This window comes from Epinephelus lanceolatus, chromosome 22, assembly GCF_041903045.1.
Source record: "Epinephelus lanceolatus isolate andai-2023 chromosome 22, ASM4190304v1, whole genome shotgun sequence".
Lineage (NCBI taxonomy): Eukaryota > Metazoa > Chordata > Actinopteri > Perciformes > Serranidae > Epinephelus > Epinephelus lanceolatus.
In genome coordinates this window covers 21393058-21417643 of record NC_135755.1, presented here as the reverse complement: position 1 = coordinate 21417643, position 24586 = coordinate 21393058, and the positions used below count along the sequence as shown (strand labels likewise).

Below are 24586 nucleotides of genomic sequence, written 5' to 3'. Positions count from 1 at the left end.
TGACATCAGAATTTGCACTGTTTAAATACATACAATATGTGTTGAAGCCTAAAAAGGTATGTAACACTTTAATACATGTCAGATATACAGATACATACAGATAAAAGAACAACTAAAGTGAATGTGTAGCCTACATGTTGTTTTACAGTCACATTGTCGGGTTTGAGAGCTACAATATTCACTCAGGATGTTTTGCAACATTATTGGAGTCCATGTTTTGAAACTAATTAAATAAAACTAAAGAAGAGAACTATAAAAAACATTTGCAGCTATTTTTGTAATATTCACTATGATTATTGTAGCAAGTAATTACTAGGGTTGGGTCTGTTCTCGGTAATACCAATTCGGTTGGACCGTTTTTTTTTTGTTTGTTTGTTTGTTTTTTTGAGACCGACCGGACCGCATACTCGGGTGGAACGTAGGCGGAGCGGACTCCACGGAGGTCCGCCCGGTGAAAGCGGACGTCCGCAAGCCCTGTGCGCTCAAAGCACGACCGCGCGGACTCCGCTCCGCGCACCAGTGTCACACAAGACTGCTCGGCATGTATTTTTCACATCACAGGGATTTTTCACGGACATTTTTACAGGAAACTACAACGCGGAAGTGCGCTTGACTCCGCTTATAGTACGCCCGAGTCTGTGGGCACCTGTGTCTGCCTCTTTGCCAAGCGCACAGCGAGCAGGAGAGAGAGGGTGGTGGTGGTGGGGCAGGGACTGAGCTAGGGGGTGCAAGTGCGCATGCGCCGAGGCTTCTACTGTAGCCTGGGGAGTTGATAATGGCGGACAATTTAGTCTCGAAGAAATCAAAGAATGCGCCATTATGGCAACACTTTGGCTTTGAGCCAGACGAAGGAGGCAACCCTTGTTTGCACTGATTGAGTAAGCTGCAAAATTTATTTGTAAGGAATAAAAGAAACAATATGTTACTGTCACTCTGTTGTCCTATGGTCGTTTTTTATTTGTGTGGCGAAAATCCGGTATTACCGACTTGATGCGGTTTTTCACAAAAACCGGACCTTTTTTTTTTTTTTTTTCCCCCTCATACCGACCCAACCCTAGTGATTACATGACTTATTTTTTTTTGAGGTAGTAATGAAGCTCTAGTACCAAAACGTCGCAAATAAAGAGGTCGTAGTTTTAAAAAAATTTATTTATTTTTTTCTCCTTTTGTCATTAGCCACAATTTCCCGCAAAAAGTCACATAAAAATGCCGCAATTTTTATGTGACTTTTTGACAAAATTGTCTGCAAATTCAAGGTTTTTTTGCCTCAAGATCCTGGAGGGACTGATTAATTGACATATTGACCTCTATAATGAAAAGTAAAAGCATTATAGGACACATCAGTACAACTTTTGGACAGGAACATGGGCTGAACTGGTTGAACCTGACCTTGACTGTTGTTGCTTCATTTAAAGGACTAATTCAGTATTTAGAAAATATGCTTCTTCGTGTTCCTTTAAAGAGTTAGATGAGATTTTTACATTGCCATTTGAGTAAGGGTTAAACAACCATGATTCAACATGTTGATTATCAACTTTAGAGGTGAGCGTTTTTTAACTTGTAGCCATGCTAGCAGTTTCCACCTTCTTTCATTCTTTATTTAAGCAATATCACAAGAGCTAGTGTTGTACTGAATATCAGCACAGCTGTGATTCGGTCGTGATCACAGCTGTGCTGATATTCAGTACAACAGCATGACCTTAAGTGTAATATTGCTTTTATACAACAGTTCTATAAGTGCTGTTTTTTTGGTTAGCGGTGTTAAGAGACAACAGATTATGATTTGTTGATTTGCAGTGAAGTTTCCAGGCTTCTTTCCTCCCGTTCGTCCTCTTCTGTCGGCCATTCATTATTTAATTCAAATGTTATTTGAGGAAATATGTTCATCTTTGTGGCGTTAAGTTTGTTACAAGAACTGTTTATGTAGGCTAATTAATGTTTACAGTTAGACCTGTGAAGCGGAGTGATACATGTGTGGTTAAAAGTCCCAGTGCTGTTGTGGCTTGAATCCCTCCTGTCCCATCAAAGTAATTGGTCTGAACTAACTGTTGTCTGAGCTCAGCTGACTGCTCTCTGGATCCACACTAAATGCGCAGACATGGGAGTGACATCAGTCATCCTCATCTAAATTATAGGAACAAAGGAAGTACATGTACAAGTAAACACCAGTATACAGTAATCAGCTGATGCTTTCTGCAGATATCCACTTTTATGTTCTGGCGTCATTCATTCTCAGCATGACTATGGTCAGTCAAGGAATTCCTCTGTGTGTGCATGGTGGCCTTTCAGTGAGACTAATGGCACTATGGCTGCACTCCACCATCAAATTTCACACCACAATAGCTGTGCTTACAGTGGCTGTCTGGAATCAGAGATTACATGGCCGCAATTTAAAAGGCATGGTTATCCATCCATAACGATGAGCCACTGCAGACAGTGTCTCCACATGTAAGACGCAGCCTTGAGTTCTCAGTAAATCCTGAATATCTGCCTCTGTCTGTAAATACGACGTGTCCACCGATCCATTATAATCAACAGTGCTCACTGTCTTTGTGTCTCACAGGCGGAAGAAAAAAGCAAGTACGAGCTGATGGGCAGCTGTGGTCAACAACGGTTCCTTCAAGAGACTGAAGGTGAGTGAGCATGATGTCACCTCATGAACACCAGCGGGTTGTTTTTCTCAGCCAAGTCAGTTAAACATATGCAGGCTGTTGGTTCCTGGCCGTGCATTTCCCAGCCTTCTTACAACAACCGTGACCTCATTTACAAAAATTGACTTCAATTCATGAATCATGCACCTGAATCGACAGGGCCACAAACACATCACCTGTGCATCACGGTGCGCATGCATGAATGCATGAAGAAAATGAGGCTCATTCAGGGTCTGAGCGCATGACTGGCACAAGGCATTGCATCCACACAGGTGATGTTACAGTAAGAACACACACGTGTTTACTTGACTTTATTCAGAGTAATGCGCTGTGACACTGACAGGAAGTTGTATTCATAAAGTACAAAGCATTTACTGTACAGTGCTGCGTACAGACTCATAATATATGGAGCCAGCTGCAGCAGCTCTAAATAAAAGCAGAGTCCCGCATACAAACCCCTTGTTACACAGGGATGAACTAGTTGTTTCTAAATATTTGCACCCTCCTGCAGACCGAGAGAGTGATTATGAATTATAGTTAACATATCTGACCAGACACTTGATCAAAATTGTTAAATTACATTTCACAAAAATGACACCCAATAAAACAGAAGTGTTAATACTGCGTAAATACTTCTAACATAAGCAGCTGAAATCTGAAACACAGATATTTCTCCATGTATAAATATGAATTAAACAAAGTAATAACCACAGTTTACTTACAAATGATTGTCTGATAAGTTGAATAAATCTCCAGGCCTCCTTATGTTTAGCAGTTATGTCAGAGCTTGTGATGCTACAGTGACTTCCTGTTTAAATAGTTGATCAAATCAAGTGTAGTGTTACATATTCAATCTACACAATCAAACAGAGAAATTATTAGAGGCCTGTAGGGCTGCATTTAACAATGATTTTCCTTATTGAGTAATCTGCCCATTATTTTCTTGGTTAAACGTTTATTTATTTTTTATAATATATATTATAATTTTTTTCCTTTAGAAAATCACTAAAATGATTGTTCAGTTATCAGAATTGTTCCCATAGTAGTTATTTTTCTGTTGATCAATTGATCAACTAATCATTGCAGCTTTGGAAGCTCTAACAAAACAGATAACTAATAAAAATAGACTAATAATAAATTGAAACTATGAAACAATATAACATTACATAATAGGGGGTGATGACAGCATCACATCAAACAGGAATGTATGGCAGGTGGAGGAATTACAAATTCATTGATTCCATTTGATTGGACAGTGCTAACAGAATTTCTTAGCTAGTAATTTACATATTACAGAAGTTGTTACGAGCCAAGAGATTTAAGTGGTTTAAACCAAATTTAGTAAATCATTTGACATTCGAGTCGCAGGATGAAGCTTTCATTCTTTTGAGAGATAAATTCCTGGCAATCTTTAAAACGTCCGGAAGGTTGTTTAATTGCGCTTGCTGCAGTTTGAAAGTTAATATCTGAGAGTCTTAAAATACTCATTGTCCAATGGGATTAAAACTGTTGGCCAACTACAAGATTCTCTCCAAGTTGTGACTGTAGTTGGACAGAAGTGACTCATCTCCTTGTGTGACGCATCAGCAAAATTACATTTTACTGTTTATTACACTTATTTTTATAATGATTAATTTACATTATATTTCAATTTTAACGTAGAAAATCAGCAGATATTTCACTTACAGGTACTACAGTCACAACTAGGTTAAAGATTGAGCTCACTGCATTACCTTGAATTTGTTTAAAAAACAAATGAAACAAAAAAAACTTTTTTACGCATCCCTTCTTAAAGATGAACTAAGAATCCAAAAAAGGCAACCATTCTTGATGAATTGAAGTAAATGGGGACCACATTTAACAACAGCAAAACTATATCAAAACTTGCAGTATATTTCAAGTCTCTTTCATTCAGCTGTATGCGCAGTACTTCCCAAACATGTGTGTCACTACAAAAAATTAAGATTAGAAAAAACCCAAGTGTACAAATGGTCTCATGCACGGCCAAATAACGTGCCCACACACATGGGATGAGCTCCACTCAGACTGAGTTCATACACACATGCACGCTCAGGTAAGCTGACGGTGTGCTTCTCGAAGGCAGAGGTGTATTTATATTGTAGCATTTGAGTAAAAATGCATGTGTTTGGGAAGTGCTGAGCATACAACTGAATAAATAAAACTTGGATTATACTACAGTATCACATGTCCACCGATAAGTAGTGGTCCTGAGTGTGCCTGGGCATGCACGTGCATATGAGCAGGGTTCAGATGAACTCAGGCATGTGTCCAGGCACGCTTCTCGGCCGTGCATGAGAACGTTTGTCATGACATGTTTTAAATCTTGCTGTTTGAGTGGAAATGCATGCATCTGTTGTTAAATGTCGTCCACGTGTACTTCCATTCATGAAGAATGTTTGCCTTTTTGTTCACGAAATTGAGGTTACATGTTTTGAGTAATTAATATACAAGTGGTCATTTGCAGGTGAAGTGTTGTTTTAATTGCGTAAGGGTTATAACGGTTCTGCGTTTCTCAAAGATTGCCAGGGATTTTTCTTGGTATCACTTTATTTTACAAGTCTGTAAATGCCCAGTAATTTCCTAGGAGGTTTCCTCAAAATATTGATGTATTTTGGCAGTAATTTGAGGTAAAATAAAGACACTTCCAGTTAATTAATTCCAATTAAATGCTTAAATGCAATTAAATAATTACTACATGTAAAGTTAAATCTTCAGAAACTGGTTAAAAAAGCTGAAGCTTAGGTCTATGGCTCAAATGTATGGACAGTACATCAAAGCAGAGTGGGGCTAAACAGGACATTAGTTTAAATCGTGTTTCATTTATGAGATAAAAACAGGAGAGCGCATGCAGATATGAGTCACATATGTAACTTGAGTTGCCATTAATATAATATAGAATAAAGCACTCAGTTCAGTGACCTCTTATTTTTCGTTGTGTAGTGGAGGGCTCACTGCAGCGTGAACATTTATTTATCCATCTGCATTTTATGTAACGCCATAAACTCGAGTTACATAAGAACCAATTGTGTCTAGAGCAACCACGGGGATGTCTAAGCAAACAGAGAAAGCAGGGACGTGTGACAGGATACCTGCCCTGATGGTGAGGTGAGAGGACTGTTGTCAGGGGACGTTTGGCCACTTAAGCATCCCACATCCAGAAACATGCCCTCAGTCTAATGCACACCTGCTCTGGGAAGTCCCAGCAGCTGTCACAATGTGGCACCAAACCTATCAGTCATGTTCATGTACCTGCACACACACACACACATGGCACAGCTCCCATGTCATATTTCCCATCATCCTGCCTCAGCAAGCAGTTAATGGAGAGGGACGCGCAGGAGGCGGCCAAGTCCAGCGGTTCAGGTTGACGTGAGGTTGCAGGCTAGATGGCAACTGAAACAAGTAAAAGATGTGATGTTACAGTAGTTTGGCAACACGTCATATTACAGCAGCTTTAGATCCTGATTTCATGGAACAGTGCTGTTAGTAGCCACCACTTGAATTAATATTTTAGTTTCATGTTGAGGCCATTCTGATGTGTATGCATTAAGGTTTGTGGTGGGACAGTTTCCTGTGCAGTAACGGCAATTTTGCAGGTTCATTGTACACCGATCAACCAAAGACTTAAAACCACTGACAGGTGAGGTGAATAACGTTGAGCATTTTGTTACAGTGCAATGTTCTGCTGAGAAACCTTTGGCCCTGGCATTCATGTGGATACCACTTGACACGCTCCACCCAACCGGACACCATTGCAGACCAGTGGCCCCCTCAACAGCAGGATAATGCCCCACTGTGAAAGCTGTTCAGGAATGACCTGGGGAACGTGACAAAGAGCTCAAGACATCAACCTGGCCTCCACATTCCCCAGGTACCACCTTGCGTGAGTATTTGTGGTACATGCTGGTACAGCAGAGACACCATGAACCACAGTGGGGCCCCCTTGGTTCAGACTTGGTCATGGAAACAGGACCTCTGGGGGTGTCCTGTGGTGTCTCGCAGAGGATCCTTTGACTCCTGTGGGTTACAAGGTGCGGTACCAGCACATCCCACAGATGCTCGCTCGGATTGGGATATGGGGAATTTGGAGGCCAGGTCAACACCTTGAGCTCTTTGTCACGTTCCTTGGGTCATTCCTGAACAGGGGCATTGTCCTGCTGGGGGGCCATCGCCATTGGAGTGTCATTGCCATGAGGAGGGATACCTGGTCTGCAACAGTGTTCGGGTGGGTGGAGCGCATCAAGCGGCATCTACATGAATGCCAGGGCCAAAGGTTTCCCAGCAGAACAGTGCAATGGAACAAAAATAATCGATGTATTCACTTCATCTGTAAGTGGTTTTAATGTTTTGGCTGATCGGTGTATATCACTTTGACATAGTTTGTGACGAAGATTTCACTGGACCCATATTACACAAAGTTTATGAGATTAGTTTTGAGGCATGTCAGATTTTTCAGTGAATCCCAGGCAAAGGTTATAGCGATACGTTTTTGTTCAAATGGTTTTAGAGAGCTGTTAGTTCAACTGTATGATCATTTTGTCCACCTCATTTACATCTATGAGTGTAGGCTACATAACAAAAACATCTCGGTAAAATGCAATACAGTTTAACAGCAGAACAAACCACATCCTCCGGAATGATCAAACAGTTGAACCAGAGTTTCAGCAAAAACATTTTAACCTTCATCAAGGTAGCATTTTTAGCAGGACTGTCATATTAGACTGCATTTGTTTTAGTTAAATGACCTGGCATCTGATTGTAGGACCAAAGATTTTACCGTGTTTCTTTCATGATTATCGGTTCTTTTGTGACAGCATACATTGCAAAGTGTAATGGGGCCAGTAGTCTCAGCGGCAATCTGTTATTCCCTTACTTGTTGTGGCGTACTCAGAGTTTTATGTCAGCATATTATGGCCATTGTTTAAAAAAAGCCAGGGAAGGGGCTAATATTCAAAGTTAAAGTTTTAAATTTACTAGATAAAAACTTCTCTCTGGGAAAGTCAAATTTGCAAGAAAAAATTTTTAAAAGATTTTTCTTTTTTTGTAAATTTACCACTTTAATATTTTTATCCCATAGATTTAAGACTAATCTTGGAATTTCATTTTTTTTTAATCAGATTATTACCCCCCTGCTTCATATTTTTCTTTCTTTCGTATTTAAATAGGCCGTCATAGAATTGCTCTCGTAAATATCATCTAAATTAATCAAAAATTCAGCATTTGGGGATTAGATAACACTCACCCACCACAGCAGAGACCCTGACAGCTGTCTCATATTGGTTATGCAATTTGATGAGTTTCTGGTGGGAAGCCGGTGAGGGAGCACAGCTTTTGTCTCCTATTGGTTGGTCTGGCCTCTTGCACAGAGGCTGGGAATGGGGAAGCAGTAGAGTTGTTCAGGTGAAGTCCCTGTTCGCAGGTAAACTGGGGAAGAAGAGGGGAAAAACAGTGTTGTTATGATGAAGAATTTTTGGTGTTTGGCAGGTTTGTTTATTCAACAGTAATCTTTTTCACATTTGGACTTGTATGTGAGGAATGATGTGCTAGTGTTGGCTTTTTTTAGTACTGTCTGCCTGCTAGAACATGTGAAAGGTTGAAACCAGCTTGAACAGGTCTCTAACCCCGAACACACAGCTGTCATAAGACTCGTGTTTCCCCTCAAAAGCAGTGACGTTTGGGTCATTAGGCTCAGCCAGGTATTGTCTTGAGCCTCTCCCCTGGAGGCTTCACAAAGCGTATTATTGGAAAAGTCCCTCAGCCTTGGAGCTGCGGGCAAACCCACTGCTGTAATGGCAGCCATTATAAAACACCACACTTCTGCGAGGGCTGCTTGGTGTCTGATCAATTAGGGATCAGGCCTCTTAGACGATGCCAAAGGCTGCAGCCACCGAGACTCTGCTGGTGTCTAATGGCTTCTCACTGATTGTATGAGTGTCCCCTGGGGTTGATGCTTCTGAGCTGCTGGTAATGGCCGCTGCCTGCTGCCATTTAGGACGAGTCAATAGCAGGTGGATTCTTTTTTGTCCCCAAATGTTATGCATTACCCAGCAGCCTCTGTACAGGATTTACAGCGCTGTATCTACATGATATGACATGATAGTGTAAATAAAACCCAGCTGTAGCGATGGAGATACATATGAACCCACGACTCTAAAACTAAAATGTATTTTATGCATTTCATATCATATGATTCTGACACAAGATTGTGTCATAAATGATTGCATTTATATTTACTGTTAGAGGTGCATAATAACTATAGTCTTCTAGAGGTAACTTCATTATTGTTTGTGTTTTGAGCAGCAAGTGCCCTCAGCTGAACTGCTCTCTGTTGTTGCACTCCCACTGCTGTCGGGATTATTGTACACAAAGCAACTGTAGTTAAACGATCAGTTTTCTGTGATCTACATATTCTCTTTAATCTTCAAACATCCGCAGTCTTGCAGTTACTGACATAGAATAAACAGATTTTCAGCAGTGTTTATGATGCTGCGCTAAACATGGTGTTTGTTTTGTTATGAAGTGGTAATGCTCAAGAGGAGGCTCATAGTTTAGGAGTAAAAGTTTGAGCTGATGAACAGTTGTTGATATGAATTACATGCAGGCACTGTATGGGTGGTGTAGCCTCACACCCCTGAATCAGGTAAAGAAGGGTTGGTATTATGTTTTTGTGGCCAGTATTGATATTTAAAGGTTTAAAAATTGGATTATGATATATCAGGCAATATTCTCTTTGTTCTGTATAAACACACATTATTATCATTTTAGATAAGAATCATATTGGTCCGGCTCTAGTTTGCACATTCATAAATAAGACAAGGAGTAGCTTGGTGATTCGTAACTGTAGTGGCAAGTACAGCTGAAACAATTAGAAAATCAGCTGCTAATTAAACTTAACGATCTATTTCACCCGCAAAATGACCATTTGTATATCAATTACTCAATGTGTTGCGTTAAATTTGTAAAGAAAACTTTTTTTTTTTTTTTTGGCATGCCTCCACTGTGAATAGAGAATCCAAAAAAGGCAAACAGTCTTCTTGAATTTCAGTAAACGAGGTCCGCATTTAACAACAGTTACACTATATCAAAACCTCCATTTACAAAGTCTGACACAACTTGTGCGGTATAATCCAAGTATCATTTGTCCAGTCGTATTCTCAGTACTTCACAAATACATGCTAACGACATTAGCACCTACAGGTAGCGCACCCTGAGTGTGTTTGAGCATGGATGTTTGTATGAGCTCCACTTAAACAGAATTCAGTCCCTGCAGGATTTCACAATCATGCGATTGCAACAACTACGCAAATTTAGCCAACCCCTCTGAATTCAGACTGACTTTGCAAATTTTGTCCAATCACCACAACTTTACCAAAAATTTGTCAATTTAAATGGGTAAAATCTCATTTCATTGTAGAGAGCTGCGCACATCGTATTGATTTACACAATGCCATCAGGCCCTGATCACACAGAAAGCGTTTTAGCAGCTGGAGGCGGCTTTTTGTAGTAGTTTAAAATAAGAATGTAGCTTTTTGCCCGCAGTTGCTCTTAACTCCTCAAGTTGAAAAAACTTCAACTCACAGCAGAAAAGCGCCACACATTACCTCTTTTTTCATCATCTTTTTCCAATCGGATGATCTAAGAGGTGGGCGTTCTGTGGTGGTCACGACAACAAGTTTACAGTTGGTGAACAATGGAGGAGAAACTGGTGGTAGTGGTTGCTGGATAGGGCTGTCAACGAATATTCTAAATTTGAATTTAAATTCGCATTTGAAAAAAAAATGGACCTTCGAATGTGAAAATTGATATTCGATTGTGGAGAAGAAAAAAAAACACCACCGCAGCTGTCGTTTCGCGAGTGGGCGTTGGCCTGGGCCGCTGCACTGAACGCACTGCATGACAAGTCGGGGGGGGGGGGGGGGGATGCGAGACATCCGCGGTCGTTTATAACGTAATGTTATAGATAATTGTTTTATGTGTTTTAATGTGTAGGTATATAAATGTTTTCAAAGACGTTTATGTTGAAATAAAAATACTTATAGTAATACTTAAAGTAGTAACTTATAATACTTATAAAAATAGTTATGTTGCCTTGTATTAATACATATACAAGTATGTTTCCTTGTATTAGCTTGCCCTCTTGTGGACATAATGCGAAAAAAAAAAATTGAATGGTTCGAACCTATGAGTTATTTTTAGAAGGAATATTCGAACGTCATTTTTGAGCAATTTTGACAGCCCTATTGCTGGATACCCAGAGCTATACAGCCGGTGATAGACAGCAGGTTGTCAAACCGCCCCTGAGTCATCCTAAAATATGCCTGGAAACAGCCATCATGGATGCGAAGCTCCTGGACCAACTGGTGGTACTCCCCATGATCCTCTTTATTAGGGTCTCATGTACCCACACAGATCTCCGTTTCCCTGTGCCCAACAAACTATTTACTGACAGCCTCTCACCCCCAGCTAGAGCTACAGCAAGTACCCTCTGCCTGAGCATTTTAGGAACTAGCTACTAATTACTGTCAGATAATGAAATAAATAAATAAACAGTAGATTGATTACACAGGGAGGTTAGAATAAGGAGGTGAGTCCGTGGTTGCCTGGCAACAATAAAAAGGCGCAGCAAGCGTTTTATTTATGAGTGGCTTTTTTTTTTTTTTTTTAAAGGCAGTGCTGTGCGCCTCGTGTTTTGCAACCTGCTAAACTTTTTCTGTGTGATCGGGGCCTTACCCTGCTCTCAGTCTCTATTTATCATGAAACTACTGCTGCACATGGGACAAAGTCACACATAGTGACAGGGCTGATTGTTTGCAGCACATGGATAACCCAACATACATCACAATCTTTTAGAAAAGCCACCGAGAAATCCATTTCAGACCACAACAATCGCAAAAACAGACCGGGAAATCCTGGAGCAACTGAGAATTCAAACATGCAGATGCACAGGCACTCTACTTGGCCATGCACGAGTTTGTATTGACGTGGTGAGTAATATACCAATAATATTTGGGTTTTTCAGGTGTCACCTGATGTCATAGGTTTTTTTCCCTCCACAATTTTTAAACATTTTATGGACTAAATAATTAGTTGCAAAATTAGCAGATTCCAAAATGGTATTAATGTTGTTGCTGCTAGTACAAAGACAAAAGGGATTTTCCTCAGAACCACAGTTTCCACAGCTCATTATTTGGTTGTTCCACCATCCGCCATTTTCACTATTGGGGATCATAACTACAAAGAACTTACATTATACTCTTTCTTAACTGGGCATAACAACCGTATTGCAAGACGCGTGTTTCCACTTTTAAATGTGTAAAAAATGGCCTCCTTGAGTGTACTCTCCTCCTGTTTCTGAAGGTTGTAGCCATCTTTGTTGGCATTGTAGACATAGAAAAGCATTGGGTGATTCGTGTCACAGAGCAGGAATATGCCCATATTTTACACGACTCTAAAACTGTATCAATAAGACACTGAGCTAAACAGCGTTTACTCTGCACCTCTTAATCCTGGGTGGCTTTTAGGTTTATGACAGGTTAAACCAATGGGGGCTTCCTGTTTTCACTGGAAACCATCTATCAAGCACGATACATTACATGGACAGTGTACTTCAGGCAACACTGTGGCTATGATTTGTGTGTTTGACAGGAAAAGCCATTCAGTCTAAATGGGTTGAGGCGACATTTTCTTGTTTAGCTTTTTTTCTGCTGGCTGCACTATTTGATCAGTGGCACAGATTGTGGAAACATTAGCTGTTTTAACTGAGAACATATTACTGCTTGTGTGGATGGATATGCTTTTAAACAGGTTGCAAATAGAGAAATTTGCCAATGATTTGTAACTTTCTTGGTGTTAATATTGGAAATTTTATGTTCATTTGCAAAAAAAGTTGTTTTTAAAATATTTTTAAAAGACAATATTTTATTTCACATGAATCAGATTAGGATGCAAACTTTATCCCCCTTCCCACTGCACACAAAAAACCCCAACCAACAAAACGCCATCCAATTCTGTCCAAGTGGCGATCACACATTATTTAAAATTTGTTGTCACCGAGTTTGAAAGCGAGACTGAATAAGTTGGAAATATAAAAAAGAAGTAACCCCTGAAACATTTTCACTGGCCTTCATACACTTTCCTCTGTTTACAAACCTGTTTTTGAGTGTGTTTGTGACACTGAACGTGACACACCAAAGGGGAGTCTATCAGCTATTTTTAGTGGGATTTCCTGCATTTAAAAAAACTCACATAAACAGGCTAATTTGGGTGAAAAAGTATCTAGTTTTGTGGGTGCTCCTGTTTTTAACTAGAAAAATAAAATGTATGGTTTAACAATAATTAGATAAAGAAAAACATAAAATTGGGGCCTGTAAACGCAGCAGAATGTTTTCACATGTCCAAGGAGCTGGATATTGGATACCGAGCGCTGATGGTGGAATTAAAAGGGCAATAAGTTCCAGCTTTACTGCCTCATAACACAAAATGACCATAATGCATCTCATAATTTATCCCTGGGGCCGATCAGCTAATTATGTACAATTAGCCCCTGGGGAAGAGGGCATTTCAGTGGGATACACTGTGTGCCAGCATAGCTGCTGATCTCGCATCTACTGTTGAGCATAATATAGTGACTTTAATGCAGATGCCTATATTTGAATGACTCTAATTAACATCAGGCTGTCGATAAGGACTGTTGCCTCGAGAGCTACTAACCCAGGAGGGGGAAATCTTCTATCTTATGATGAAGGTTATAGTGACAAAGTGTTAAATAACAAGCGCTGTATACGTGATTTCTTCATTATTATCTTTTAATTAAGGTCATAATGACAAACAAATCCTCTCCTTTCAAATAAGTCTCAGAGTAAAGCTGGTGTTATTTTATATTTTTAATATTGTTAACAAATCCCATGAAAAGCCACATTTATCCAACTATGTCTTGTCTATGTAGCCACAGTCTGGTGGAGCCTCTGTGCAATCGAACTCCATTGTTGTCCGGCATTATTAGAAACACATAAAGGAGCTGTTCTGTTGCGTGAAAGTGATGTATTGTTTTTTAAAATGAACAATACTGTGGAATAACAGGCCAGATTTACTGTAATGAAGAAACAGTCCAAATACGACTACGTGCCTCTTTTGTGTGTTTAAAATGTTTTTTGAATGACACAATGGAGTTACTTGGCATGGAGGCACAGCATTAACTATCAGGCTGTGGCTACAAAAAGAAATCTTGTTCATAGGATGAATTGTGTTTTGGTCTCTTCTGGGATCATGTTGATTAAAAATAAGTGTTCACACCTTTTAAAAAGAAAATGAAACGACTTAACAAAACTCCTCCTGAGCTGAAAGAGGAAATAAAAATGATTTTTGCTTTACTTATCATTATGAAGTGAATGTTGATTGCCATCAGTGTTTAGATTGGTTCTCTTTAACCCTTAACCTGACGCCCCAGTGGGTTGTTACCAGGGGTGGGGTTAAAACTTGATACTGCATAGTATCACAATATTTTGTGTGGTGATATTGTATCTATTTTTTTATTATCTAAATTATTAATATCACAAATACAAATTTATGTTTTGGTAGCCTACTTGAATGATAAAATCAATTGCTTTTTCAGTCAACTAAATACATGACGCTGCAATAAAAATGACTGAAGTGAGCTGAACAGACTGAAAACTTATTAGATTAAAAAAAAAGTTGTTAATAAATCGCAATACTCAGCATGTCGCAAAACATTTAAACCACTATTATTGTATCTTGACTTTAGTATCATGATAGTATTGTATGGTGGGACCTGTGAGAAGCCGTTACTGGAAACTGTTTGGAAAGGGACACTTTGAAAAGTACTGCGGCAGGCGATCAGATAAACCGTCTATCACCGTCTACCACGGCTAACTCCAACCAATCAGAGCCAGTCGGGAGAAGATCAAAAACATCTTTCCCATCAAGAAAAGCCTTTGCACTTCGTTCAGTGAAGAAATACTTAAGGATTATGACGTAAGTGAGGCTATTGCAGCATCTACGCTAACCTCTTTAGGAGCTGTTGGAGATGTTGTAGTTCCTAAAATGCAGTACTTGAAGCCTGACGAGATGGATTTACGTGTAATTCTTGTGTGACCATTCTGTCTGCCACCAGGTACAGTCTCCTGGGAAAATAAAGGCCTGACTTACAGCACAGAGGAAGTGTGTCAAGCATCGTGCAACTAAGAAAGTTAGAGAATAGCGCTTTCGTTTTTTCCTTGTAGCAATCCCCACTTACCAGAGAGTATTGTGAGCTAGTTTATTGAGCTGCCTTTTAACGAACTGCCCTGGATGAATTTAAGTTTCCTCTGGTGAGCAGGAGGTCTGCAAAGTACATTGAAATCACAATATGGCCAAGTGCAATATCCAAATCACAGGAGCTGCAATGTTTTTATAAAGGTAAAATGTGTCACAGACATAAGGGAACATGCTCGTTTGGTACACCCCAGCAAAAATCGCCATTCCCACTATAATCACAGCTCATGTTGCAATTGCAGTATCTGTCAAAATAATCACAATATGTGGGTATTTGTAGGCTTTGGGCTTTTATTGTGAAAGGCAACAACAGAAGGAGTGTAGCTGTAATGCACTGCCACTGACCATGTGAGACCACAGAGCCTTTATCTTACTATCTGACCCTCATAAGTAAAGGTGCAACTCACAGCCCTCGGCTACTGTATCATAGTAATTTGTCTGCAGTTACTATCCTCAGCAGCAGATTATGGCAGGTGGAACACCTGGAGTAACTGTGGTAGATTTTGTCTCTGAAGAAAAGAGAAAGAGATTTGGTTTTCTTTGCAACAGCAGCCCAAACACAACACCACTTGGAAACGTGGAGAGGAAAAGCTGAAAATGTGTCTACTTCCACTTTAATTAGCGCGCTGTTGGTCCTCTGTTGACAGGCACCATGTTCGTTTTCCCCCCCGAGGCACCGCTCCCCGAAAGGCCTCGCAGTGACGCTGTGACGTATGTGAATATTCCTGTCAGTCCCACATCCAAGAAGCAGCTCAACTACATGGAGCTGGAGCTGCAGGAGCCCGGTCCCAGCCCCCGAGGGAGCGTCGCACATCTCCCCGCTCAGAGTAAGAATGCACCACTTTAAATAAGTAGAAGTGCTGACAGAAATAATGAGTGTTTCTTACCTTATTCAGACAGCAGCCATGTTGAACAGTCAGTTGGGCAAACTGTGGAGAAAAAAACAAGAAGCATTAAATAATCACTTGTCACTTCAAAGATTCACCACTCAAAACTCAAGTATATCTCAGAAATGCTTGTTGGATTGGAATTAACTACTTAATAAACTGAGACACTTGGAAGATTGTTGACAGTTGTTGAGGCAGATAAGCAACACATAAAGCATTGTATTGTCCCAAGTGCATCTTCATGTACAACAAACAAAACAAGGATCCACTCAGATACACTGATCTATACAGCAGGCACTGCTAGTGGTCATAAACAGGTGTTTAGAGTGAAAGTACATCAATTAGCATGGCGCCATTAGCGCAGAGAAACGGCGTATAAAATAAGTCAATTGTCTTGCTCATCTTTGCTCAAACAGTTACTGAGCAGTATAGTGTGAACCACCACAGCCAATAGGGGTGCAAATCACCGGTTTCATCATGATACAATATTTTCCAATATTAGAAAGTCTGCCACGATATAAGTTCGATTCAATTCAGGAGCCTGCCATCGTTATTAGACGATATTATCTGCCCATATAACACAATCATTTAAAAAAGAAGCTGCCACCCCTTTCTTTTTTTCTTTGCCATAAGAGATGAAAACAACTTAGAAATAATGTAAATAACTGCTGTAACCGCTTAAGTGCAGTAAAATTTACTTTATACTGACTCCACTAACACACATATAACAGCACATGGAATAAGTTAAACTTCAGGGCTGTCTGCCAGAAAGGGCTTTCTGTCAGAAAGTCTTTAAGGAAAACTCCTCCCAACAGCGGTTAAACATGTTTTAACAACTTCGTTCAACACAAGTATCAAATTCAGCTCAGTAAAACAAACAAAAAACAAAACAATTGCTAGTGACCCAATATTAGCTTAAGCATGTTAACATTGCATAAATTAGCTTAGTGGCTAAGTTTTTTTCCTCTACTCATACATTAATAAATCGCATGTAACATTTTTATTTTTCTTACTCATGGACAGTTTAAGTCATGCATCAAACAGAACAGTTAAGTTGAATTTCAGCCTGTATGCACGATTATTCAGCCGAACATTGTTGAAACAGAGCAGCTAAAGTTGCTGTAATGAGAAGTTACGTCATGTCTTAGCTCGTAACGGCATTGTTTATGTACGGCATATTCTTTGTCTGTTGCCCTGTAATTTCTCTGAAATCCAAAATATTTCCACACTGCTAATTTTTTCCTAAATAAATAACGTTATCCACATCGTCTTTCTCTCGGCTGCTTGCCATCTGCCTGCCGCTGTTTAACGGTAACACAGACTTTTGAAATAAATGCATCCTAAACATAACTGTTCTCACTTTGCTCTGGATCGTTTATCACTGCATTGTTGTATCGATCCAGATCAATGGATCGTTAAACCCCTAACAGCCAATAGCACAAAGCTGGTGTGTGCATTTGTTTTGTGTGGAAGGAGATGCACATGCTTGCAAAGACTTCTATCAAGCACAAATCAACTGATTGGAAATGGCATCTACAACGTTGATACAGCACATTTCACAACACAACCTTTTAGAAAGACACATGTAGATTTCTCAGTGTAAAATATTAAGTATTGTCTTGGTACCAGATATGAAGTATTGTTTTAGTATGACTGCGAGGTATTGTAGGTACAGGTATAACATTTTTTACAGCCCTTGACGGTAGTTGTAATATTAAAGTTACACTGGTGTCTAACCTCAGTGAAGGCACACACAGGCAGACACACAAAACTCCTTTGCTATTATTAGACACCATTATTAAATCCTGCTATTAATACACTGTTCCACTGTATGAATGCTAACCACTGTATAAATCTGGGCACTCGTACCAGAGCACTGCCCACATGGACATGCTGGAAATGCCCATAATCATCATCACAAACTACAAAATCCTGAATGCTTTTTAATGCATATTCATGTCCCCATTAGGAAATCTTAACAAGGCTCCTTCATAGATTAGATGTAAGCAGATTTTTAATGCAAAGGTTTGAATGCAAAAGAAAGTCCACATCCTGAACTGATTAAAGTAAAATGACCCCAGCCTTGCCCTCATGTTCTCGCCTTTGTTCACACAATGTACAAGGCTTTCTAATTTGTGCTCACGCAACTCATCTGTGCTGCTGCATTTAAATAAAAAAAAAGGCTCAAACCCTGCAGAGAGATATGAAAGAACTTAAAACAAACCAGGACATCAATGCCAAGCAAGGATGAAAAGTTGCTCCAGATACACAATTGTTCTGTCATTCTATTTCACTTTGTCGGAGTTACACGAGTCACTCCCAGACGATTGAGCCGATTTCCTCTCGTCTCACTAAAAGACAGCTGAGTCCTTGTCATTGGAGACGCTGTAGTGAGCTGTAATTGACAGACAAGTTGGCCATCAGCGTCATTGCCCCTCAGGAATATGAGGACGGCTCGAGCTCTAACATGAGAGGTTAATATCTGATGTCAGCAATACAGTTTATATCCCGGCATGCGGCCTCATTAATCTGTCACCCGGGAGGAGGAGCGTCTCATCTCGCCACTGAAAGGGGGTCACAGGGCATTCAGATCACAGCTGTGAATTCACAGGCTCAAATGGGATCCTCCTTCAGGGACTATTGATGGGTCGTTAGGAGCTGTTGTTATTTGCTCAATTTTATGTGACTGTAAAACACATAACTCAAGCAGGAGACAGGGGACGACAGTGACATGCAGATGCTTTAGCGACCGAAGCCAAACATCGCACTTATTTGATTTTCACACAAGGAAGGTCAGCGAATGATGGCAGTGCTTGTGACGTGCACATGGAACATGGTGCATGAGGGGAATTTCAAAGGCCTCATCTGAATCATTTGCATATTCCTCTGCTTTGTGTGGCGACGCTCAGTTGCATACCATAAGCAATCACGTTGGCAGCGTGGGCAGTGATTCACTTCACTCTGAACTCTCTACTGTCATGTTTGTTTGGATGTTTTCATCAGTTCTCGAAATTGGATTTTTTTAAAAAAGATGATTTACTGTCACCTACAACAAGAACGTCCTTTATCTTACTAAAGGGACAGAAATTGCTGCAACTAGTAATTATTTTTAAGCCAAATGTCAACAAAAAGTGAAAATTCTCTTTTCCAAGTTCCTCAAGCTCAAGGTGAAGTCCTCAAATGTCTCCGTTATTGTTCAACCAAAGGCTAAAAGATCCAAATATATTTAGTTTGCTTTTATAAAAGACTTAATAAAGCTGTAAATATTAGTACCAGTGATTTTCTGACAGTAATGCCGGAAAAAAATATGAAGAACAATTAAGTGATTTTTCAGATTGTTGCCAATTAAAAGATTGCTTCCTTCACGAGGATTACATGTCTGTTGACTTAATATGAAGCTGTAGCCAGTTAGCTTAGCTTAGCATGAATAGACAAGGAAAAAGCTAGCCTGGCTCAGTCTGAAAGTAACAAAATCTGACCACCAGCAGCTCTAAAGCCCCTGTCTCACAACACAAAAAAACCCCACTGACACCCTCTAACATCTGACTTTTTATTTAATGGGAAAAGCTACAATCAGCATTCTTTCCCACGTCAAATCAGTCACAGGTATTTATCGGCTCTAGCTCCAGTCAGCAGTGATGGAAATGCTCATTCTAGCCGGGGCAATGCAATGATGGGCTGCCAGATAATACAGTCTGTATTAAAGCAGCATTCCAGCAGCCTTCAAAAGCACTCAGCACTGAGTTTGAGAGACTGATTAAGTAACGACAACATTTACACTGGCCTTCATGCCGCTTCCTACTGTTTGGACACCTGTTTTCCAGCCCATCATTGACGTTGAACATGACGCATGACGGGGAGATTCTTTCTTTTTCCCACTCTGTTGTCATATACACACAGGTCAAAAATACACACACGTGCACAAACAGGACCTATACATGCATTAAATGGAGAGGTGTCAGAGCGAGAGGGCTGCCTTGGACAGGCGCCCTGAGCAGTTGGGGGTTCAGTGCTTTGCTCAAGGGCACCTTGAGGCGAAGAAAGCCCAGGAGGTGAACTGGCACCTGTCCAGCTACCAGTCTGCGCTCCATACTTGGATCCGTATGGGGACCTGAACCGGCAACCCTCCAGTTCCCAAGCCAGATCTCAATGGGCTGAGCTACTGCTGCATATCACCTATCTTTGCAGGTTTTCTCATGTTTTAAAAAAGACAGCTTACATGCACTAATTGTTGTACAAGTTGTAGTGCACAAGAAATGACTAGAGATCGTCCACCCCCTTCCCCTCTTTTTTTCCCCACACTGTTAATAATCAGTGACCAGGTTAGTTGTTTCCAATCTTTATGCTAAGCTAACTGGCTGCAGGCTGGAGCTTTATATTGAACAGACAGATATGAGACATATCAATCTTCAACTCTTGGCAAGAAAGTGTAAAAGTGTTTTTCCCAAAACTCACTTCAAAATGAAAATAGTTAAATCAACTAATCAAAAATTATCCTTCTTTATTTTGTCTTTAAATGATAAGTCATCTTTGGATGAAAAAAAGAATCATAAAATTCATTTAAAGGCTTTCAATTTTTCTCTGTTTTTCCTCTTTCTTATGCATCTGCCTGATACTACACACCCTTTGGTGGCCACTTCAGACCACAAATGACCATTCGCAAATCAGTTACTCACCTGGTGTTACAATGAATTTGTGGAGAACACTGTTTTTCTCACATGGCTGTGGTAAAGGAAGAATCCAAAAACTGAAAATCGTTGATAAATTGAAGTCATAGGGGGCTCATTTTACATGGTCTACTGCTGGTTCAGTTTGTTTGTGTTATGTTTTGACTGCTGTTTTAAAAGGGTTCGTTCATCACAAACAAACTCCTGATCAGGGTAGTGGTAGAGCAGCGAGGTAAAAAATAGAGTGTGGCTTTGAAGAGAGCGTAGATACATTTGACTTTCAGTTCAGTTTTAAATAGTAAGGTTTCAGGCCTGGGCAGGCCCATATAAACTCTAAGAAGCATATGCTTTAGTGCTGCCCCCGACTAAGAATTTTCCTAGTCGACCAATAGTCGTCATTTAGGGCCATTAGTCAACTAGTCGCCTGCATGCTACCAATATTAATTTAATTATTAAATGATATATTTTGGGCGGGGCAACACAATGGTTTGAGTTGAAGGTGTGAGAAAGAATAATGTCAGTAATATTGTTAACACTGTGCTACATTACAGAGAAATACAAACCGTACTAATGAACCTTCATTAATATAGGCCTATATTTTATCTACAAGTGCACGTCACACACTGAGCGAGCCGCCTGTTAATGACGCTGTCGGTAAAGCAGTAATGATTGTGCTAAGTGGCTAATGGGCATGTAGCTACTTCCATGTTTCAGATGATACGTCATGTTTGTAGTCGACCAATGAAGATGAGTTTCCATATCACCTTGGGTTCATCCTTCACCTTCTCAAAATGATCCCACACTTTGGATTTCCTGCCCGACATGTTATTAACTAGCCTGTGGAATAACCGCAGGTACCAGCCCTGGAAATTAACGTGACTCCTGTCTGACTGCTGGGCGTGGCCACTTCCTGTGTCTGTCCTTTCAAATTAAGGTCCCACATGGTCCAGTCATTCAGGTTTTGATTTATTTTGACAAGGCGCAGCTCCTAATAGAGTTTCACATTTGTTTTTTGTTTGTTTTTTCCCCCACAACTAAGTGACCAATGAAATCTTGACGATTTATGACCTTTCTGGTCGACTAACGTTTGGTCCACTATTAGGGGCAGCCTTAATATGCTGGCCCAGGTGCGCTACTGGTCTTTGCGTGAGACTGAAATGCAGATGTGTTTTAAATAGTAAGGTTTCAGTGAAAATGCATGTGTCTGGGAAGTGCCGAGCTTGCAACTGGACAAATAAGACTTGGATTATACAGCACGAGATGTGTGTGTCTGTAAATGGATGGTTTGCTATAGTTTTGCTGCTGTTAAATGTGGCCCCCTATGACTTCAATTCATCAAAAATTTTCTCAGTTTTTTGATTCTTTGTTCACTGTGGAGGCATGCGAGAATAACAAAGTTTTCTTTTTAGTTGCCCCGTAACACGTGGTCATCATCATGTCATTGTTGATCATTTGGGTGGTGTATTCTTTTAAATCAGAATTGAAAGCAAATCCATATCACACATCGTGATAATTACCTTGCTGCACACTTTTTCTTGTCCCTTTGCTAAGTACAGAGGGTGGACATAATAACAGGAACACCTGTGGAATCAAATGCCAAAATTAACTTTGTTAGGCTAAGAATTGTGGTAGAGAGGCACTGATTAATGCATAAATAGTTTTCTAGTATTGCTCTGTGATGGAGCCACATTTGCTTACAGTATTTGTGCCTTGGCTGCAGAGCTCATATGGACAGTGTCACAGGATGAGTGGCCAGCAGAGACTCTGACTCTGGAAACGATCTGGGAGCCCCAGTTTGAAGTGTGAAAGCGTTGGAAGAGAGAGAAACACAGTGCACATTACTCTCAAAGTGTGCTACAGTTGAGGCTGTGAAAGGTCTAAATAAAAAGCTTTCATTTAAAAATATATTCCTGTAATTTTCTATCAATCCACCAATCATTTCAGCTCTGTTGAAGCAAGATATTAGTTCCACTATTAGACTTGCTTTGACCTACCTAAAGTTAAGAGGTCAGTTTTTGTGTCTTGACAGGAAAGAGCTCCACCAAGTACGCCCAGATTGACATCACCGCCACAGAAACGGCCCACAAAGTTGGCACACAGCATGCCCTGGGTCGGCAGGAGGGCCTGCACACTCTGGATCTGAGAAGAAAGGGGACACCACATTGATTTCTTCATCACTGAACTGTTGATCTCAGCAGGATGTTTTTTGCCCAAGACCAGTGTACTACATCAAACTCTAGTTTGAAGGAAACATCTCTCTGAGGGGGTTTTCAGTTGAGACTGTTACCAAGAGATCCTCAGAGGTTTGCTGTGGAATTCATTTTGGAATTCATCACATCATCCACACTTAAGTCCCAGGAAATATCTGCCCAATGTCCATTTCCTTAGATTCAGACTTGCCTCCATCATCACAAAGCAACCTAGAGATGGAGCCTCCTCAGAAAAATTTGGCGAAGGATCAGGAGCAATTTTTCAATCTTGGTCTCCTTTTAGTCTCGAGCATTTCATTAAATGGCATTATGTCCGTGCAGGGGCGTCAGGCTAACTTGGAGGAAGATGTGCCAGCCCAGAGCTGAGTCAGCGGCCCCGATTAAACCCCCAGAGCAGAGGCATTTCACAGCTCACTCGGGCCATCCCTAATAACATGCAATATGCTGTTTTTGTCCTTGTTTGGGTGAGCAAGGCAGGGTGGCAGCAGGAGAGGAGGCAGAGATGGTTGTTTATTCTCAGGAGGAGTTCACAGTTATTTATTCCTCAGTGACAACCACATCAGTAATTCCACATGTAGTTGCACGAAACTCACTTTTTAGTTTATTCATATTTGGGGAAACTTTCCATCCAGTCTTACTCAGAATGCTGTAGATTTCAGGCTCACTGATTTGAAAAAATGTACAAGTAGAACAGGATTGTGCATGGTGACTTTTTGTTTTTGCCTTAGTGTAACCTATGAATTGATGTTTATCAGAATCTCAGTGCTGCTATTGTTTGTTTTCCTCTACTTCCTAGTTCATATGGAGTGGGATTTACTATGGAAAGTGATGATCGATAATGCAAAGCAGAGAAGATAAAAGAAAGTCTTTGGATGTTGTTAATCATTCTGCAACAATACCTGTCTGGCACTCATGGCCATTGTTTGTCAAACTTGTGTATTTTAAAAAAAGTGTTGTTTTTTATACTTGCTGAGGTAGTTTAAGTCCTTTTTTATTATTTTCTTCAATTTTGCAAAAAAAAAAAAAAAAGGAAAAAAGGTATTTAGCAAGTGTTTCTTGGAGCTACTTTAGCAGCCTGTTTTGGTCTCATACCCGACTCAGATTACACTCTATTTTATTGTCTGTAAATACATTTTCTTTCTATTTAGCTGATGTGGCTTGTTGTAAAATATACATGTCCAGATATAATGTATGTACAGAAAGAATATATGGAAAGGGTTCAAGGACAGTGCCTGCCTCCCAAGGCACTATTTTTTCATGCAATACTATTTTTCTTGTAAATTATTTACAGCAAAGTACTGCTTTGATGTGCATGTTCACTTTTTCTAGAACTACAGTAAATCATATATTGGACTTTTTTTCCCATGTACAGTTGTAAACCAGTTTGGTACAATATTATATAAAGCACCTGTACAACTGATGTTTGTTTTCATTCATCACTAAGTATCGACACTAAATGTCGACTGATCTACAGTATGAAGGCAATCTGCTCTGATCATGCTAGCAGAATATATGTTAAAAAAAAATGAAACTAGGCTATACAGTGTCCCACTGACATAATTATATCTTGTTATAATCAAACTCCAAGTAAAAATAAAAGTTCAAATATTTAATTTGCCCATAAATAATTTAAGTCCATTTTATTTATACAGCCCAGTGTCACCTGCGTATTCTATCTATCAACAACTAAATTAATGTTTGGATTCAAAAAAGAACCATGAATTCCGTTTAAATGCTTTTAAATTTAGTATGTCATAGAAAATGTCATGTCAAATGTCAAAAATGGTACAGTATACTATGCTATAAAAATTTGAATAAAATCTCTCATTGTATTAAAAGGTCATAATGTAGTAGGTCATATAAGTAATGAAAAATGTCAT

At 39.9% G+C, this 24586-nt stretch overlaps 1 protein-coding gene across 3 annotated transcripts in view; it reads left to right on the top strand.

The window, feature by feature from the left end:
* Positions 1–24126, top strand: part of LOC117272635 (protein Dok-7-like) — a 58653-nt gene extending 34527 nt beyond the window's left edge. For all 3 annotated transcript variants that reach the window (XM_033651615.2, XM_033651614.2, XM_033651616.2), the window contains 3 exons: positions 2564–2633; positions 15590–15769; positions 22526–24126. In XM_033651615.2, coding sequence (XP_033507506.2) covers positions 2564–2633; positions 15590–15769; positions 22526–22662 — 387 coding nt within the window. In that variant the 3' untranslated portion in view covers positions 22663–24126. The remainder of the gene's footprint in view (positions 1–2563; positions 2634–15589; positions 15770–22525) is intronic.
* The last annotated feature ends 460 nt before the right edge of the window (positions 24127–24586 follow it).